The sequence below is a fragment of the Saccostrea cucullata genome, unplaced genomic scaffold (assembly GCF_032062105.1).
Source record: "Saccostrea cucullata isolate Sc308-1 unplaced genomic scaffold, CSIRO_AGI_Scuc_v1 ctg1369, whole genome shotgun sequence".
NCBI lineage: Eukaryota > Metazoa > Mollusca > Bivalvia > Ostreida > Ostreidae > Saccostrea > Saccostrea cuccullata.
In genome coordinates, this window is record NW_026930557.1 from 67,497 (window position 1) to 82,492 (window position 14,996).

The window sequence follows — 14,996 nt, forward strand, 5'->3', positions numbered from 1 at the left end:
GCAGAGGAGTTCCGAAGGTACGATACGTTTTCCCGCCAATTTGAAGTTGGCAGTTCTCACAACATATCCGAAAGATTCCTTCGTTTTGTTTTTTCTCAATAATCTCTCTAATCTAACATCAAGATGTAATCATAGGACAGTAACATTTTTAAAAATATTAAGGCTTGGAACAAGTATTTAGTTTTTTTTAAATTTGACACGTACTTTTTTAAAATTAGATCGAATTTCTTTTTGTACTGCTGTCTGGTCTAGACTTTTAATTTTTCCATTAATTTCAAGATTTATGTTGCCGTTTGTATCCTTTGTTTCGATTTAAATGATATGACTTTTATTTTAAAAATAATATATTTTTGAATAAAATGTATATTTTTCTTGGGTTACGTACTGAAACTCATTGAAAAAAGTTTGTGTTCCATGAGTACTTTAAATAATATTAATGCTAAAATGTTTTTGTCCCAGAGTTTTCTTCGCTGAAAAAAATTATTATTCTATATATGTCTATTTGTACCCGAGTCCAATCATTGTGATAAATTTTGCCTGTTCCCTAAATACAATGAAAAAATATGTCCTAGTATAATAATTTAAGCACAGGTGCTTGGGAACGGCGACCCCTCCCTTTATGTTCCGTACCATAAAGGTTTTTTAATACTTTTTTAACATAAAATATTTTTATATGACACACAATTCACAAAGTATTACGACTGAAAAATTCAAAATTTAAGCTAAAACTTCCCTTTTTATAAAATTCATAATTCTATATACTCTCTGATACTAGAAAATGTGTAATTCTTTTATAAAGGTAGGGCAAACTCCAAGGTTAAGAGATCAAATTTGGTGGTACTCAAAGAAAGGTCTTGTCACATTAAGGAATGCACATGTGAAAATTAAATGAAAGCCATGGCCCCATCCAAGGACAAGCTAGGTTAGACATGCAGATGGATATGGACAGGGCAAAAACGACATGCCCCAGACACTTCGTTAACGAGTGCATAAAAACGTTTGTTGCATGGTAACATATTGAATTTAGGATGCTTCCAGAGAAGGTCTGCATAAATACATGTACCGGGTAAGTATGTTGTGCAGACAGGACATGTATACAGTTTAAACCGCAGCAGAAAACTTTGTCCGAAATTTTTTAATTTTGTTGCTTACACATCAAATTATAAAACGTTTGCAAAAAGTAATTGTGCATATGCATAGAATTTGCACAATCTTGCGTTGTGAGAGTGGCCTATTCAAATCTATTACATGGTTTGCCCTGGTATCTCCGGTTTCGTCTGCTTATACCCGGTCTGTCGCACTTCATAGAACACGTTAAAGCAATTTTTATGGTTGACCAGGTCTATGACTTTGTCAATTTTCCTTCTGACAATTAATAAAACCAGTTTTCTGTTAATGCAATTTTAGATAATATATATATTGACTCCCATCTTTCTTTTGACCTGACAAAAAATGGAAGCTTTCAAGGTGTGGACGATTTTTCTTGCCTGCATATTTTCTGCATCGGGAAAGAGTCTTCCGGACTCTGTAAGCAGAGAAGATCGCTTGCTGAAGAGGATAGAGTGTTTACTGGGGAAACGGGAACTCTGTGACCAAGAACAAAAAGAGACCATTCTCCATCGCAGCAATGCTGAGGAAAACACCATCTACATTAACGGTAAAATATACACGGTAGACGGCGAGGCCTGGAATCAGAATCCCAAGGCAGCTCTTGTTGTACAGAACAGGAAAGTACAAATGGTGGGAACCACAGGGGAAGCGCTGAAACACTTACACTGCAAAAGTACCGTAATTGACCTGAATGGAGCGACAGTACTGCCCGGGATACACGACGTCCATATACACCCCCTCGAGGCCGCCTCACGGGTAGGAAACACGTGTAAACTAAAGACAGATACAGACCCCGAACAAATGAAAGACATTCTGAGAACCTGTGCACCGAGACAAATTGGGACAGAATGGATTCTTGGTGGCGGGCATTCTATCACAAGTATCATAGAACATATAGATAAAGGCGGGAGACCTCCGAGGGAAATCATTGACGAAGTTCTACCTGATGTTCCAGTTATTATGATAGAAGAAACTTCGCATTCCGTGTGGGTAAACTCCGAGGCGCTCCGTAGGGCCAAAATAACCAGCGAGACCAAGGAAAGGCCCGGTGGAGTTATCATGAGAGAGGAGGGGACCAACGAGCCGAACGGAATTCTCCTGGAGGACGAGGGGACGTCCATCATGGAGTTAGCCATGGAGCCCACGCCTGTACTGGAAGAACTGAATTATGAAGGTTTGATAGAAGGATTGTCAAATCTGAACGAGAATGGAATCACTTCCGTAAGTGACGCCCGGGTTTACTGGGGCCGGAATCACGACAAGGCGTGGGAGAGGACGTGTAGGGAAGGGAAACTGACGGTACGCGCGAATCTGGCACTGTGGGCATACCCACAAAAGGAAGACAGCCTACAGATCCAAACCCTCAAAGACATGCACTCCGACTACAACGAGAACTGCTTTCTCCGGAAAAACCAGATTAAAGTTTACATGGACGGCCTCCTGGACAGTACAACGGCTGCTATGGAGGAACCGTACGTGAAAAACCTGCACTTACCCGGAGTCCCAGACAACCGAGGCATAAACATCTTCGATCAGAAACGTCTGACAAAATACGCAAAAGAGCTCCAGAAATTTGGGGACGACAAAGGATTTGACTTTCTTATCCACGCCATTGGTGACCGTGGGGTTCATCAAGCCATAAATGCATTTGATGACGCATATATTGCAGGAACGCGTCACCGAATTACACATTTGGAACAAATAAAATATAATGATATCAAACGTTTCAAGAATTTGGATATAATAGCGGATTTTCAAGTCGCTGGGGACTTCACTAAACTTTCAACAAGAGACCACATTAGATCTCTTATTGGCAATGCTCGCGCAGTTGATTTTATCCCCCTGCGGAGTGTTTACAATACAAGCGCCACTGTGACCTTGAGCAGCGATTGGGACGTAAGCACCATCAACCCGTTCGTAGGGATTCAGAACGCCATCTCTAGAGGTCACCAGTCAGTAAGTGTCAAGGACGCGGTGGAAATGTACACGATTAACGCTGCCTTCGCCATGAGGCAGGAAAATATTGTCGGTTCACTGAAAACAGGGAAGGACGCCGACTTCATCGTCATAGACACCGACATCTTGGACCCTGGAAACGCTGACGTCATCAGCCAGACGAGAGTTTTGAGAACTTTTTTGGCGGGAAAAGAGGTATGGGCAGACGACCAAAGCCCGATTGATGATGTGACCTGCAGGATTCTGTGACCTTGAGCAGCGATTGGGACGTAAGCACCATCAACCCGTTCGTAGGGAGTGAGGAGGTCACCAGTCAGTAAGTGTCAAGGACGCGGTGGAAATGTTGAACCCTGGAAACGCTCTACGTCATCAGCCAGACTGAGAACTTTTTTGTGAAATTAAATAGTTCCTACGTTTATTATTTTTTTAACAGGTACTGTTACAAAATGACAGATCCGCAACTTTTTCGTTTATTATTTTTTTAAAGGTAAAATTGAACTTTTTCAAATTAAATTGCCACGATCATATATTTTATGGCCTTGATGTTACTGATCTGGGAGGTTAGCCTATGTATAGTAGGCCTAGTTTTTACGACCCCAAGACTGCGAGCTTTTATTTGTTATGATCTTAGTTATGCATTACATTTTATGGATTCCGCTAAATCTCCGTGACAAATGAATTCTTACTATTTCCATGTATGAAAGATACAAAAAAAAAAATAAATAAAAAGTTTATCTGGTTGTTGACCCCGCAATGGTTGGAACCATATCGGACCTACACTAATAAACTCGGGAAATACAATACAAGCGCGCATGTTACAACGCACTTTGCAAAATAACACATTTAGACAATTTGTTCAAAGTGCGGTAAATTTGTTGCTAAGTTAACGCACTTTGAAATTAATTAAAAAAATTCTTTTCAAAACTTTTGAGTTTTATACCAATTTATCATTTTCTTCTTGTCCTGTGCATTCAACGGACCCATTCAAAACTTGAGCAAGTCTATCACAAGTCGTGCGAGATATAGACGCTGATCTATGGGGATACATAATCACACTATCTCTGCTCTATATGAGATGATGTTCCGCTTTGTTGTGCCCTTTTATATTCTGTTTTATTATATGATTGAATAATTTCCTTCTCTCTGATTGGCTGAGATCCAAGGAATTATTGCAGGTCAATATAAGGAATTATTTTTTACGATGTGTTCTTGTTGAAAATTCTTATTGTAGAAGTTTGCTATCATTTAATCATATAATAAAACAGTTATTGCTGTTTTTTGCGGTCAATACGATGATTTAGCCACCTTCGAAGTACAATATTCACTTCGTCCTTGGGGCTCAGTGAATATTGTACTCCTCAGGTGTCTATATCATCTTATTGACTTAAAAAAAACAGCAATAATTGTATAATATATCTAAATTTGTATCAAAAATATTTTTTTTTTGGTTTTTTCTTGATAATGTTTGTTACATGAATACAGCTGAACCTTAATACCTTTTCCAAGTGCCATCCAGTTTGAGATAATGTAGTTTGACTGTACCTTTAATACTGAATAGATTTTTTTTCTCTTTTTTCCTGGTCACTGTTAAGCATTCAATGTGCCTAAATAAAAGTTTCTTAACCTCTGTGAAAAAAACAGAAGAATAATTGAATATGATTTATTGTAACAATAACAATAGAAAGAGACAACAGTTAACAGAATCTCTGATGAGAAGTTTTCATACCATAACACTGACTGGATCATTATAATTAGCACTCCTCTTACAGTAGAAAGTTTTCATACCATAACACAGACAAACACTTGTCTGGATCACTATAATTGGCACTCTTACAGTAAAAAGTTCTTGCATCATTACAGTGACAGACAGACAGACACTTGTCTATCTGGATCACTATAAAGTAGTCCACAAATCTGGATCACAACCCTCCATCACATCAGTCAAAATCAAACGGGCTCAGTCGAGCATCACTGCCATATTTACTCTTTTTCTTCTTAGACTTACCACTCTTTGTTACCAGTCGTTTCCTGGAACTAGTACCTAAAACATGACAATAATCAGCAATGAATTCATAAACGAAAATGAAATTTTAGCTTCTATGCTGCCAACATTTCAGTAATAATGGATAGCAGGACAAACATATACCCATAATGTACCCATATTACTTTAAACTGCACTTTGTCAAGTGGATGAAATTGTTGCAAAGCACACAAGGGAAAGGAAAAAGATAAATGCTGGGTAGTGACTCTTATCCAGGACCCCTGCATCATTAATCAGATCTTCTAACCACTGAGCTTATCAAGCTTTGGTCAGTATAGCTTATTCAGGACCCCCACATTACTAACCAGATGTTCTAAACATTGAGCTTATCAAGCTTTGGTCAGTATAGTACAAAATCAATATTCCTTTCTTCCTCTTTAATCTGTCTCTGTTCTGATGACACATTATCCAGATTCTTTGATCTCGAACAGAACATCTAAAAGTCAAGGGGTGGTCAATGATACAAATACACCAAGAATTGGAGGGTTAGAGCTCCTGGTTTGTATTGCTAGAGTCCCATGTTCTGATTCCAGCAACAAATTTCTCCTTGTCTATTGCATGACTGATCAGGACAAGGAACATGCATTGGGTGTGACCTGTTGTCAAGGGATGCTCACTTCTCCATGGCACCTAATCCCACCTCTGATATTTTGGAGGTCAGTGTTTGGTTTGCTCCTATTTTGTATTGTTTAATTTTAAAAAGACTTTTGATCTTCAATACTGCTCGATAACTCCATACGTTTCATTTTGGCAGAAACCAAAAAATCTTGCTATAAATTCAATAAAGATATGTTTACATCATTTGTGATATTGTTGTTGGAAAGTCTTGTTTTATGTATTTGTGATACTTACTATTGTTAGTAGATGTAGAGTCAGCTGGAGACGACGCGTTGGATCCTCCCTCCCACAGATTGTCTCTCAAAGACTGACTGCTGTCTACATCATCCAGACTGTCTATGTCTATAGGAGTGTCCTCATCTACTGGTACCCTAAACACAGAAGACATTACTGTTATAATAACAAAGACTGTCTTTGTCTATAATGGTGTCTACTGGTACCCTAGACACAAAAGACATTACTGTTATAATAACACAGACTGTCTATGTGTATAGGAGTGTCCTCATCTACTGGTACCCTAGACATAGAAGACATTACTGTTATAATAACACAGACTGTCTATGTCTATAGGAGTGTCTACTGGTACCCTAGACATAGAAGACATTACTGTTATAATAACACAGACTGTCTATGTCTATAGGAGTGTCTACTGGTACCCTAGACATAGAAGACATTACTGTTATAATAACACAGACTTCTATATCTGTAGGAGAGTCTACTGGTACCCTAAACACAGAAGACATTACTGTTATAATAACAAAGACTGTCTTTGTCTATAATGGTGTCTACTGGTACCCTAGACACAAAAGACATTACTGTTATAATAACACAGACTTCTATATCTGTAGGAGAGTCTACTGGTACCCTAAACACAGAAGACATTACTGTTATAATAACAAAGACTGTCTTTGTCTATAATGGTGTCTACTGGTACCCTAGACATAAAAGACATTACTGTTATAATAACACAGACTGTCTATATCTATAGGGGTGTCTACTGGTACCCTAGACATAGAAGACATTACTGTTATAATAAAACAGACTGTCTAAATCTATAGGGGTGTCTACTGGTACCCTAGACATAGAAGACATTACTGTTATAATAACACAGACTGTCTATGTCTATAGGGGTGTCTTCTGGTACCCTAGACACAGGAGACATTACTGTTATAATAACACAGACTGTCTATATCTATAGGGGTGTCTACTGGTACCCTAGACATAGAAGACATTACTGTTATAATAACACAGACTGTCTATATCTATAGGGGTGTCTACTGGTACCCTAGACATAGAAGACATTACTGTTATAATAACACAGACTGTATATATCTATAGGGGTGTCCTCATCTACTGGTACCCTAGACACAGAAGACATTACTGTTATAATAACACAGACTGTCTATGTCTATAGGAGTGTCCTCATCTACTGGTACCCTAGACATAGAAGACATTACTGTTATAATAACACAGACTGTCTATATCTATAGGGGTGTCTACTGGTACCCTAGACATAGAAGACATTACTGTTATAATAACACAGACTGTCTATATCTATAGGGGTGTCTACTGGTACCCTAGACATAGAAGATAATACTGTTACAATAACACAGACTGTCTATATCTATAGGGGTGTCTACTGGTACCCTAGACATAGAAGATAATACTGTTATAATAATAAAGGTTGTCGACTACTGGTACCCTAGACATAGAAGGCATTACTGTTATAATAACAAAGATTGTCTTTATCTATAGGGGTGTCTACTGGTACCCTAGACATAGAAGACATTACTGTTATAATAACAAAGATTGTCTTTATCTATAGGGGTGTCTACTGGTACCCTAGACACAGAAGACATTACTGTTATAATAACACAGACTGTCTATATCTATAGGGGTGTCTACTGGTACCCTAGACATAGAAGACATTACTATTATAATAACACAGACTGTCTATATCTATAGGAGTGTCTACTGGTACCCTAGACATAGAAAATAATACTGTTATAATAACACAGACTGTCTATATCTATAGGGGTGTCTACTGGTACCCTAGACATAGAAAATAATACTGTTATAATAACACAGACTGTCTATAGGAGTGTCATCTACTGGTACCCTAAACACAGAAGACATTACTGTTATAATAACACAGACTGTCTATATCCATAGGGGTGTCTACTGGTACCCTAGACATAGAAGATAATACTGTTATAATAACACAGACTGTCTATATCTATAGGGGTGTCTACTGGTACCCTAGACATAGAAGATAATACTGTTATAATAACACAGACTGTCTATATCTATAGGGGTGTCTACTGGTACCCTAGACATAGAAGATAATACTGTTATAATAACACAGACTGTCTATATCTATAGGAGTGTCTACTGGTACCCTAGACATAGAAGATAATACTGTTATAATAACACAGACTGTCTATATCTATAGGGGTGTCTACTGGTACCCTAGACACAGAAGACATTACTGTTATAATAACACAGACTGTCTATATCTATAGGAGTGTCTACTGGTACCCTAGACACAGAAGACATTACTGTTATAATAACACAGACTGTCTATATCTATAGGAGTGTCTACTGGTACCCTAGACATAGAAGATAATACTGTTATAATAACACAGACTGTCTATATCTATAGGAGTGTCTACTGGTACCCTAGACACAGAAGACATTACTGTTATAATAACACAGACTGTCTATGTCTATAATGGTGTCTACTGGTACCCTAGACACAGAAGACATTACTGTTATAATAACACAGACTGTCTATATCTATAGGAGTGTCTACTGGTACCCTAGACACAGAAGACATTACTGTTATAATAACACAGACTGTCTATATCTATAGGGGTGTCTACTGGTACCCTAGACACAGAAGACATTACTGTTATAATAACACAGACTGTCTATATCCATAGGGGTGTCTACTGGTACCCTAGACATAGAAGATAATACTGTTATAATAACACAGACTGTCTATATCTATAGGGGTGTCTACTGGTACCCTAGACATAGAAGACATTACTGTTATAATAACACAGACTGTCTATATCTATAGGGGTGTCTACTGGTACCCTAGACATAGAAGATAATACTGTTATAATAACACAGACTGTCTATATCTATAGGGGTGTCTACTGGTACCCTAGACATAGAAGACATTACTGTTATAATAACACAGACTGTCTATATCTATAGGAGTGTCCTCATCTACTGGTACCCTAGACATAGAAGATAATACTGTTATAATAACACAGACTGTCTATATCTATAGGGGTGTCTACTGGTACCCTAGACACAGAAGACATTACTGTTATAATAACACAGACTGTCTATGTCTATAGGGGTGTCTACTAGTACCCTAGATATAGAAGACATTACTGTTATAATAACACAGACTGTCTATATCTATAGGGGTGTCTACTGGTACCCTAGACACAGAAGACATTACTGTTATAATAAGACAGACTGTCTATATCTATAGGAGTGTCTACTGGTACCCTAGACACAGAAGACATTACTGTTATAATAACACAGACTGTCTATATCTATAGGGGTGTCTACTGGTACCCTAGACATAGAAGACATTACTGTTATAATAACACAGACTGTCTATGTCTATAGGGGTGTCTACTGGTACCCTAGACATAGAAGACATTACTGTTATAATAACACAGGCTGTCTATGTCTATAGGGGTGTCTACTGGTACCCTAGACATAGATACATTAATGTTATAATAACACAGGCTGTCTATGTCTATAGGGGTGTCTACTGGTACCCTAGACACAGAAGACATTACTGTTATAATAACACAGACTGTCTATATCTATAGGAGTGTCTACTGGTACCCTAGACACAGAAGACATTACTGTTATAATAAAACAGACTGTCTATATCTATAGGAGTGTCTACTGGTACCCTAGACACAGAAGACATTACTGTTATAATAACACAGACTGTCTATATCTATAGGGGTGTCTACTGGTACCCTAGACATAGAAGACATTACTGTTATAATAACACAGACTGTCTATGTCTATAGGGGGTGTCTACTGGTACCCTAGACATAGAAGACATTACTGTTATAATAACACAGACTGTCTATATCCATAGGGGTGTCTACTGGTACCCTAGACATAGAAGACATTACTGTTATAATAACACAGACTGTCTATGTCTATAGGAGTGTCCTCATCTACTGGTACCCTAGACATAGAAGACATTACTGTTATAATAACACAGACTGTCTATGTCTATAGGAGTGTCTACTGGTACCCTAGACACAGAAGACATTACTGTTATAATAACACAGACTGTCTTTATCTATAGGGGTGTCTACTGGTACCCTAGACACAGAAGACATTAATGTTATAATAACACAGACTGTCTATGTCTATAGGAGTGTCCTCATCTACTGGTACCCTAGACATAGAAGACATTACTGTTATAATAACACAGACTGTCTATGTCTATAGGAGTGTCCTCATCTACTGGTACCCTAGACACAGAAGACATTACTGTTATAATAACACAGACTGTCTATGTATATAGGGGTGTCTACTGGTACCCTAGACATAGAAGACATTAATGTTATAATAACACAGACTGTCTATGTCTATAGGAGTGTCCTCGTCTTAGTTTGTCTTTAGTTTGTGGTCAAAGTTAAAATCAATTTGATATTTCTATAATACCCTATAATACCGTTATGATTGAGAAGGACATTTTCCTATGAAATTTCTCTCTACTAGCAATACCAATTCAGTAAAGTAAAGAACCATAACTCTGACAGGACACTCATCCGACCTCTAAAAACTGTATACAGGTTTTAAAAACAGCCTTAAACACATAACTAGAAGAAACTTACGACTGTCCCAGTAGATACTGCCTGACTTTTAATCTCTGATCATCTGTGTGTTGGTGACATTTCTGAGATCTGAAATAATTATGTTAACTGTTTATAAATCACATAAAAATACAGCATACAATTTAATACTGGTGTACTGGATTGATATCACTGAAGTGTGAAAAATTAACTGTTGCCTCTTCCAATTACTGAATGTCCTGCTTGACAATTATTTCTGATTTTCTTCACATTCCTTTACAGTTAATTATTTTTCATTTGATTTACAGCTTTATGTACTTATCACAGATATTTATTTTATTTTTAATAATATACATATATATCTAGAATATACTGGCTGTTGTGATAAATTTTCCAGATGTAAATGGTGTAAAACTGGCTTACTTGGCACACATTTTCTTTGTGTGTTCTGATATCACACCACAAGTCTGTAAAACATAGACAAGTATAAACCAATAAAGCACTTAGTAAATAAAATCGGCAGTTTTTTTTATTTTGTCAAGATATTCTTTGAAAGACCCCGTTTAATCATATCAATGTAAAATTACTTTTGACTGAGAATGATTCAAGATATTAACAAAGACTGTCCACTTACATTAAATAAAATCTGCTTCCGTTCCTCTACAAGAATTTAAAATCAAACATAAACCACATGAAACTTAATGACATATACTGTATACAGGGTTATTTTCGCCCCTGTGTTATTTTCGCCCTTTTACACTTGCTTACAAATTTGTCTGATTTTAAATTCGCCCAATCCCAGTTCTGTATAAGCATTTATACTGTGTTCTTTGAATTCGCCCCGTTTTAAATTCGCCCATTAGTGACAGGGGCGAAAATTTCCCTGTATACAGTATTTCAATCTGTAAATGATTGCCAATGATCATTCCATACAAAACTGATGATACAATGAAGTGAAGAACAGGTATATCATGATAATGCCAAGTTTCCCCAGGTGAGGGGGATACCTTGAGACAGGTGTTCGTACGTCAGGCCAGGCTCAGGTGTAGCAGACCGGTCAGAACTGGAGTCACCTGTCAATCAAACATAAACCAGCTTGTAGATTACAAGTACAGTACATCTATATATACAACATCCAGAGTTGCTGAAGCATGTCTGGTTTATATAGGAGTTGCATTAATTTTACTGTTGCCTGTCTTACCGTTTCTGTGAAATCTGTTAAATTTGTTTCTTCGAGGGGAATGAGTGCTTTTGTCCTTCTTTAATTTTTTTACTGTGAAAAAAAATTCAATCTTTTTAAATGAAGTTTTGAAAACCAAACTAAGAAAGCTAACAAGAAACACATCAAAATTTGTTCAATATGTGTATCTAAGAGGATCCTAAATAAAGCTCAGTTAATGACGATACTGACTCTTTCTGTCGACATGGTAACTCCAGTCTAAATCGTTATCATCATCAGCACTGTCATCCCCCAACACTGACATACGACTGAAAATAATAATTATACAAGTAAATAATGAACCAGTGAGGACCCTATATAACGCAGGCGAAATAGCCTCGGGTGATATTTTATTTTAAAATACTAGCATTACATTTGAAATACTTTAACACTATACAGTAAAACACGGTTATAGCGAAGTCCTGGGGACCAGTGAATTTTATTCGCTATATCCGTAATTCGTTATGTCAGTATAACGATTTCGTATAATCATATATAGCGAATTCGCAATATGCATGTTTTCCCTCAAGTATTACTACCAAACATGTTAGTGAAGCAAATATTACAAAACATACCTTAGATAACTAAGGTTTTGTTATTAATTGAATTTTATATACAAAAGCTAAAAGAAAATAAAGTCAGTTCAACCTATCAAATTTTGAGACCTTTGAAAGTTCGTTATAAAAGATATAAATTTCATTATATTTAACCTCAATGGGACTCAAAATCAGTTCGCTATATCCGTAAATTTGTTATATCAGAGTTCGTTATAACCGTACAATTTTACAAAGATTTGTTAAGAATTTTGCCGGGGACCTAGAACGACTTCGCTATATCCGTGAATTCGCTATATCCGTGTTCCTACTAAACGTGTTTTACTGTAGATAATTTCAAATTGACAATATCCATGTTTTAGGGTACAAACCTTGATTCGTTCTCCTTCGCCATGGCAGCCTGGCGCCGATTGGCAATACGAGAGCTGTTTCTCCCCATCCCCATGCACTTCTCTAAGTGGGGGGCAAAGCGGGATGCAGCCAGATTTCTTTGACAGTTAGGACACACGCACTCAAACTGTTTCTTTGTTGGCACCTGTCCAAATACGTCCACACCTGGTCGATCCACCAGTTCTGTGTATAATCGCATAACTCCTTGTGAACAATAACTGAAGTCTCCCCCTCCTCCCCCCAACCCCTTTCCAAATTTCTGGAATTTGAAAATCCGGAAGTCATTAGATGAAACTCAAGACGCCTTACATAAACAGACAGTGACCGATATTCTATGAAATACCAGTAATTCCCTGAATGGAATCAATTTCACACAAGAGTAAGCTACTATTTAAGAAGGTCAACACTGGGTTCTTTATGATGTAGCAAGGGGTTATAATTATGCTTGTAGGTGTTGTACGTATGCAATTCTGTACTGTGCAAGTTATAAAGTAACTACTAGTTAGAATGATCTAACTGTGTCTCGGTACAAGCCCTCACCATGGACCCGGTTAAACCGGGTCCGTGGGACAATATCATTTTAACAATAGAATGTTCTAGCTAAGTAACTACATACCATGCTCTCTTTGTGACCTGCAAATTCAAGAAAATGAAAATTACATAATGTACACTTTCTTTGCCTATCAAATTCAAAAACCTGGAATTTCAATTGACTTACTTGGGATCAGTATCCCCTAGGAAAAGCGTGCCGTGTTTACAGGCGCGATGAACTTCAAAACACAATCCCAGCGTTACATCATCAATCAGTTCGTACATAACGTCTGATGCCAACGTCTACAGAATGACAAATATCAAACAATCAGAAATTAGGTACTACATTACTAATAACAACTGCATCTTACACAGCCAACTATTACACATTATTAATACTCTTATAAATAATTTTGTAAATTTCTTACCAATAAAAATTCCTACAAAATAATTTTTTCCACCGGTCTAATATTTCAATGTTGACCAGTCCGTTAGTCAAACATAAGAATTGTTAAAGTTCAACATCACTGCTACATCGGCATTCGTCGTAAGTAATTATTTGTCTTTCAGTAATGATGACACAGAAATAGCTGATGTTTAAAGCTGCAGGAGTTGTCTTAATATGCTAAAATTATTTTTCATGAAATTAATTTCTAAGGATATCACGTCAAAAGCTGCAAGCCTTGGGCACCATCATCTTCAAGTTCAGGTGACGTCCAACAAATCAATCATATAAAGACCTCATACCTTTTCTCTTGAGATGGCTGAAGGTAAACGCCTGTCATATGTCAATAAAGAGAGTACCCTCATACCTATACATACCTAGTGTATGAAACTTCAACCTGTACATGCTGTCTGTAATTTAATTATTTATGGATAGCAGTTCTACTCTTTTTTTAACCTTCACGCATGTGCATCTTATTGAAGATGTGTACAATGTACATATACCTAATTATAAAGAAAAAAGAACTGTATCCTCACTCTTTGCTCTGCTTTTGGTCCATGCTCAGTCAGACCTTATTACCCCCCCCCCCCCCACTCCTTCCAGATTTCCCTAACAATACACATCATCATGATCATGAAATAGTAATAGCATAACAAACTTATTCAATCGAAAATATAAAAAATGAAGAATAGTCTGTATATAGTACAACCTCATAGTCTAAATCACCATTCAGGTGACTAAAAGGTAGCGAATCCATCAGCTGGATTTACAGGAAGTCATGTACAAAGTTATGCGCATAACAATGCGCGTTGGGAAGCCAGGAGTGGATCTGAAATTTTTCAAAAAGGCAATTTTTTTTGACTAGCTAGGTCTTTAAGGAAGTAAAATTACTCCTGTTTTGACATAAACACCAATTTGTGTAACAAAATACGATTATTTTCTTTTTACTTTGTTAAATAACTTGTTTTCGCAAAACTTTAAAGTAAAAAAAAAATCAAAGTACTGAAAACACTGATAGACGGTCTGTTTTAAAGGATATACCTTTCAACTAATTTTTCAAGTTGTACATGTATATGGTTAAAACATTTGAAACACAGATTTATAGGTTAGTGAATTTTTGAGAAATTCATTTTTTTTTTTTTTTTTTTTTTTGCCGATTATACACACACAAACCTTTATTTAGACCAGTATATTTTAAAGCCATATATGGCGTATGTGTAATGAAAATTTTTAGACTAAAATTATGAGAACTTATTATTTGTATCATTACTTTATATAAAGATAG

At 36.8% G+C, this 14,996-nt stretch overlaps 2 protein-coding genes across 3 annotated transcripts; one reads left to right on the top strand and one right to left on the bottom strand.

Moving 5' to 3' along the window:
- Positions 1–1,452: 1,452 nt before the first annotated feature.
- LOC134229051 (uncharacterized) lies at positions 1,453–3,315 on the top strand. The gene has a single exon (XM_062710754.1). It carries the CDS (start codon positions 1,453–1,455, stop codon positions 3,313–3,315), a length of 1,863 nt encoding a protein of 620 aa, XP_062566738.1.
- A 1,397-nt stretch (positions 3,316–4,712) lies between these two features.
- Positions 4,713–14,521, bottom strand: LOC134229058 (ataxin-7-like protein 3). Of its 2 annotated transcripts, XM_062710760.1 has the most exons (12): positions 14,421–14,521; positions 13,454–13,569; positions 13,352–13,368; positions 12,717–12,918; positions 11,984–12,060; positions 11,774–11,845; positions 11,580–11,645; positions 11,207–11,232; positions 10,996–11,039; positions 10,615–10,683; positions 5,960–6,096; positions 4,713–5,107 (listed from the first exon to the last, which is right to left on the bottom strand). In XM_062710760.1, the coding sequence occupies exons 1-12, from the start codon at positions 14,466–14,468 to the stop codon at positions 5,004–5,006; spliced, it is 978 nt and encodes a 325-aa protein (XP_062566744.1). In that variant the 5' UTR covers positions 14,469–14,521; the 3' UTR covers positions 4,713–5,003. The 2 variants fall into 2 exon arrangements, with proteins under 2 accessions (XP_062566744.1, XP_062566745.1); XM_062710761.1 differs by lacking the exons at positions 4,713–5,107; positions 5,960–6,096 and adding an exon at positions 10,146–10,248.
- Positions 14,522–14,996: the final 475 nt, after the last annotated feature.